This window comes from Galeopterus variegatus, unplaced genomic scaffold (assembly GCF_000696425.1).
Source record: "Galeopterus variegatus unplaced genomic scaffold, G_variegatus-3.0.2 Scaffold6117, whole genome shotgun sequence".
Lineage (NCBI taxonomy): Eukaryota > Metazoa > Chordata > Mammalia > Dermoptera > Cynocephalidae > Galeopterus > Galeopterus variegatus.
Genome location: NW_007732228.1, coordinates 96,547 through 102,096, shown reverse-complemented (window position 1 = coordinate 102,096; position 5,550 = coordinate 96,547). Strand labels below are relative to the sequence as shown.

The 5,550-nt window shown below is 44.1% G+C and overlaps 1 protein-coding gene across 1 annotated transcript; it reads left to right on the top strand.

Annotated features, from left to right (window-relative positions):
- The first annotated feature begins 817 nt into the window (after positions 1–817).
- PPP1R3C (protein phosphatase 1, regulatory subunit 3C) lies at positions 818–5,318 on the top strand. Its single transcript, XM_008590457.1, has 2 exons — positions 818–909; positions 2,901–5,318. Exons 1-2 carry the CDS (start codon positions 896–898, stop codon positions 3,838–3,840), a joined length of 954 nt encoding a protein of 317 aa, XP_008588679.1. The 5' UTR covers positions 818–895; the 3' UTR covers positions 3,841–5,318.
- The last annotated feature ends 232 nt before the right edge of the window (positions 5,319–5,550 follow it).

Here is a 5,550-nt window from a genome sequence, read left to right as displayed (position 1 = left end):
TTTTGGTTTCCACATCACTGCCAAAGGGCGTCAGAACGGAATAGAGGGATTTGGGTTGACTATGGCCACATGAGTGAAAAAAGGCCATTTTATTTCTGGCTTTTAGTTTTCTCTTCCAGGGAGAAAACTAAAGAACAGACAGAGATACAAAGTGCCTTTTCATTAAATGTCACCTCATTGTTTCATGGGGCTTGAATGCTTTCCTGACATTTGTTAGAGAAGTTGATAATTCCTGGAGGCCCCTATCTACTGTGTGGTGCGTTTGTGGATTCACCCTAACCAAAAAACGTGCAGCCAACTGCTGATCACCCAAGATAACGTGGGGGAGCAGATGCGCGAACACACCAGGCAATGAACGAGAAACATTTCAAGTAACAGAGTCGAATCGGGCTACAAATTTCTGTGCACAGATTTAACTGTGCACAGACCCACAGACATATTCCCAGGTAACAGACTCCCCAAGCCCGGATGAGCTGGCGCCCGGCCTGGGCGAGGTCTGCTGCTTTCCCTCCCGGCCAGCACCGGCTGCGTGCATTAAGTGCCTGCCTGCTCCTCGGCCCAAGGCTCGCGTTACGCGGCTCGGTCCAGCTGGCCAGGGAGCCCCCGATCCCCGCGGGACCCCCAGAGGCTCTCGGCACGTCCAGCCCCGCGCCGATCACGTTCCCGGGGCAAGGGCTTGCGTCCCAGCTGAGCGCTGGTTGGTCGCGCCGTCGGGCCCGCAGCCTGGCGATTGGTCCGAGGGAATTGGTTCACGTGGTTTGGGGCAGAAAAGCCGCGTCTCCGGCACCCGACCCGCAATCGGTCCGAGCGACCGCAGAGGGGGGGACGCCCTGAGCTGGGAGCGAGCTTGATCAGGCAGCCGAGTTCTCACGGTCCGCCCTCGCCTCTCTGCCCGATGAGCTGCACCAGGTAGGTTCGCTGCAACTGCGGCCTGGAACAGAGGGACGCGCAGCTGCGGGGAGGTTGGGGGCGTCTTCGTCTTGTCATTTCTGCAAAGGGAGACCCTAGGGGAGGGCAGCTTGACGGACTGCTGAGTTGCTTCTGGCATCCGGGAGGCCTTGGAGGTGTGGAAGTGTGCGCCGTGTTTCTTAGGCAGAGCCTGCTTTGCTTATCAGCATCTTAAACCAAAAACTGTCTTAACGTGAGTCAGCTTTAGTTGAGATTCCCTCGTTGTTGCGACTTTTATCCTTTGGGCCTGCACAGATGTCCTAGGGATCGGGGCAGCTTAATTTGTGAGAATAGCACTGTGATGTTGCTGGTTAGGTAGTTTGGCTTGGAGGAAAAATTACAGGATGATGTCTGGATTCATTCGTCCTCTTGCACTCTTCTTATCACGGTTTGCCATAGCAAACTCAGTCTCAGAGATTGAGGAAACTATTATTTTTAACTCTTGGCCAGGACTTACAGTTCCAGGGAAATCGCTCAATACAAAGGCTGTCTTTCTACAAATGCAAAAAGTAAAAAAACTCCTATAAAACTGTAAATAGCTTCTCCAGACATAACTTAGTGGAAGACTTCTCTAAAAATCTTGCCTATTATTAGACACACAAATATAGCTTCAGCTTACATTTGTTTCTTCTAACTTTGTAGGTCTCCCAGAAAAATCCCAGAGCTAATAAAGTAAATTCTGCGAATGTCCTTTATTATCCATTTTATGATAATGACCACTTGCCTATGTGCTTAGAGCTGCTATGAAGAGAGTTGCTAAAGCCAGATCGAGAAATGTCATGTACGGTATACAGACACCCCTTGTCTGTAAGGCTAAGATAGGGGGAAAAAATCTTCATTCCGTAAGCTTAGCAGTATGTAATGAGCGCTAAAGGCAGACAAAAAAACTCTTCTTGATGGATGCTTCTTTGCTTAATATTGCTGAGCATAGATATGTTTAAAATTTTAAGTAGTTTGTTGTCTTTCTCCTTATAAATGTCCATTACCAAAACATTAGAAAATACTAAAAAAGTACAAAGGCAAAAATAAATCACCTATAATCCTACCATCCAGAGATATTTGTTAGCTTTTTCATGTATTTCCTATAAAATGTTTCAATTTTTATAAATTTATTAGGTTACCTATTTTTCTACTTCAATGTGAACTTGTCATGGGTGTCTTTCTATATGAAATATAGAGTGTGCAAAGTTTTTCTTTAGGTGTGTGAATTGTTGACTTATTTGTGAAAAATGAGGAAGATCATGGTGTAAAGACAATCCTCTGACTTCCACTCTTTCTAGCCTTCTCAATCTCAAAACTGTTCCATGAGAATTTCTATTGCTATTTTTTTTTTTCTTTTCAAGTGGCTTACCTTTCCAGTGAGGTGTAATTAATTTAATGGCAAAATAAGCAACAGCAGCCAGAGGGAGCAGAGAGTCTAGAATGGTGGTTCCCTAACCTGTCTGGTCGTTACAGTTACCTGGGAAGCTTTCAGAACGTATCTGCCTCTTTGGCCCCTCCCACAGAGGTTCTGTCTCAGTGACTCTTAAGTCCCAGGAATCTGAATTTAAAAAAAAAGAAAAAAAAAAAAAAAAACTAACTCCCTAGGTCATGATGACCAGATAGGTTTGAGAACCATTGGTCCAGAACAGTGGTTCTTAGACCTGTATTAGAGATGATCAAATCCAACCGTTTTATTTCTCAGGTGGAAAAACTAAGACACATACACCCCCTCACCACAAATGTTTTAAGCAGTTAACCCACGACTCTGTAGCCATCCCAAGGTCGAGGTAGACATAGAATGCAGATTTAATCAACTAATACTGTTCTCTATCACTGCGTATGAGAGCACTTCCCTGATACTTACTGCACTGGCTATAATTCAGTCAGTGCAAAAATAGTGTTACGTATTTGGGACAAGGGGAAGACCATTGCAGACCCAGGTGATAACCCCCCTTCCTTTTGCTTTCCAGAATGATCCAGGTTTTGGATCCACGTCCTTTGACAAGTTCAGTCATGCCAGTGGATGTGGCCATGAGGCTTTGCTTGGCTCAGTCGCCACCTCTGAAGAGTTTCCTGGGCCCCTATGATGACTTTCAACGAAGAAATTTTGTGAATAAATTAAAGCCCCTGAAACCATGTCTCAATATAAAACAGGAAGCCAAATCGCAGAGCGACTGGAAGTGCTCGCACACCCAAGCCAAGAAGCGGGTTGTGTTTGCAGACTCGAAGGGCCTCTCTCTCACTGCCATCCACGTCTTCTCTGACCTCCCAGAAGAACCAGCCTGGGATCTCCAGTTTGATCTCTTGGACCTTAACGAGATCTCCTCTGGCTTAAAACTCCATGAGGAGAAAAACTTGATTTTAGATTTCCCTCAGCCTTCAACTGATTACTTAAGTTTCCGGAAACACTTTCAAAAGAACTTTGTCTGTCTGGAGAACTGCTCTTTGCAAGAGCGAATGGTGACTGGGACTGTGAAAGTAAAAAACATAAGCTTTGAGAAGAAGGTTCAGATCCGCATCACTTTTGATACTTGGAAAAGCTTCATTGATGTGGACTGTGTCTACATGAAAAATGTGTATGGTGGCTTGGATAGTGACACCTTCTCATTTGCCATCGACTTACCCCCAGTCATTCCAACTGAGGAGAAGATTGAGTTCTGCATTTCTTACCATGCTAATGGGCAGGTCTTCTGGGACAACAACGAGGGTCAGAATTATAGAATTGTCCACGTACAATGGAAACCTGATGGGGTGCAGACACAGATGGCACCCCAGGACTGTGCATTCCACCAGGCAGCCCCCAAGACAGAGTTAGAGCCAACAATCTTTGGCAGTCCGAGGCTGGCTAGTGGGCTCTTCCCAGAATGGCAGAGCTGGGGGAGAATGGAGAACTTGGCCTCTTATCGATGAATTAAGCAGCCCAGGGACTGTCGTATTTCCCATGCAATTCTAGGTCTGTATTGCTCAGTATTAGGAAGTCTTTGCTACTTTCCATCAGTAGGTTTAGCTTTGAGCTTTTGAGACCTGGCTACAGAAAAGATAGCCACTTGAGAATTTAGCGTTGGAGTCCACAGAGGGACAATGCTACCCAGTTTTGCCTTGGAGGATCAAATAGCCTGGGAACTGTTTTTACAAAAGCAATACTTTCTCAGTGCCCCTCCTCCTTCCCTCTCAATTTACGAGCTTTCACGTTGGGTGAGGAAAAGTTGAGGAAGGACAATTGACGGTGATGGAAGGCTGTGTTAATGGTACGAGGAATGTGTGACAAGTGTACAGAAAGGGTTCTGAAGCTCCAGGCGGAGTAGGAGTGTGAGGTCTGAAACTTAGTTGTTGGCAAGAAAATGTAAGGTTATCTTGTATTTTTTAAGTTGGTTTTACAGTTCTCTCCTGGGGAAATAATTTGTAGAGGGGGGAAAAGGTCCATTCTTGGTATTCTTGTGGAGAAAAGCCAAATAAACTTTAAGGGTGTTAGGTGGTATTATAGGAAGAAGATGAATTATAATAACTCGGGAGAAGCAAGATCTTAAGCACAGGCTTTCTGTTCAAACGTGATCTATCAAAAACTATGATTTGGGGAGAGTTGAGGCAAATCTGGCATTGCAGTCCTAATGGTATAAGTGATTTGTGATCAAGGTGTCATGTGTAGGCAGCATTCTATATTAAGAACCTAACAAAAACCATGGCAACATCAATGGCTAACTACACTTAGGGACTTCATGTCATGTCTAAATTAGCTCTTTGCAAGTGCCTTGATTAAACCAGAACACTGTAGTTGCTTAACCCAAATATCTGAATGGTCATCTGATAACAAATGAGTTTTTGGCCTTATAAGTAGGTCTACTTTGTACACTGGCATTCCTCCTGCCACACTGTTGTAGCTTCGAGAGTGTTGTCAGTGTACACAATTCATCCTTCATATTGAAGGTGACTCATTTTTCTGCCACACTTTTTTGATGTGATGTTTGAAGTGAGGACTGACACTAGGATTCTCAATGTAAGAATCCAGTACCTTGCACATAGAAGTAGCAATCTATTGCCTATTTTTGTCTTGCTCTTTTAATTTCCTTTGAAGTCAAATATTCTTTTAAAAAAAATTTGATGTGTTGTAATAAACTTGTTTTTGTGTGTGCATAAATCTATTCTGTAAGATCTTAAGGACGCAAGTCCTGGAATGTTTGCTTCTATCATTGTGCGCATCGATTGAGAGATGTTAAGAGAATGCAGTTAATTTTAACATGTGCAATGTGCCAGGCTGAAAAAATACTATTGGAATAACTGCTATGACAGAATTTGAGGTTTGGCTAGCATCCATAATTTTTCTATTGTAAATATTTCACTCTATCCTTTATGAGCTTCTCGCTTTAAGAATAAATGTGTTTGATATAAGACCTAAGTATGTTTTCTTTCTGAAAGCCACAGTCAAATAAGAACTGTCAACAGACATTTTCCTGTTTTGTTTAGGAACAACTGAGCAGAGTTAGTTTGGACCAGGAAGTGGATCCACCTGAGGGTATTCACATGGCCCCAGTCTCGTTAGTGAGCACATTTCCTACCACCTGACCATTGGGGCTGGGGTCCAGGGGCAGTGACTTGAGGTGCTGCATCTCTGCCGTCCCCCAT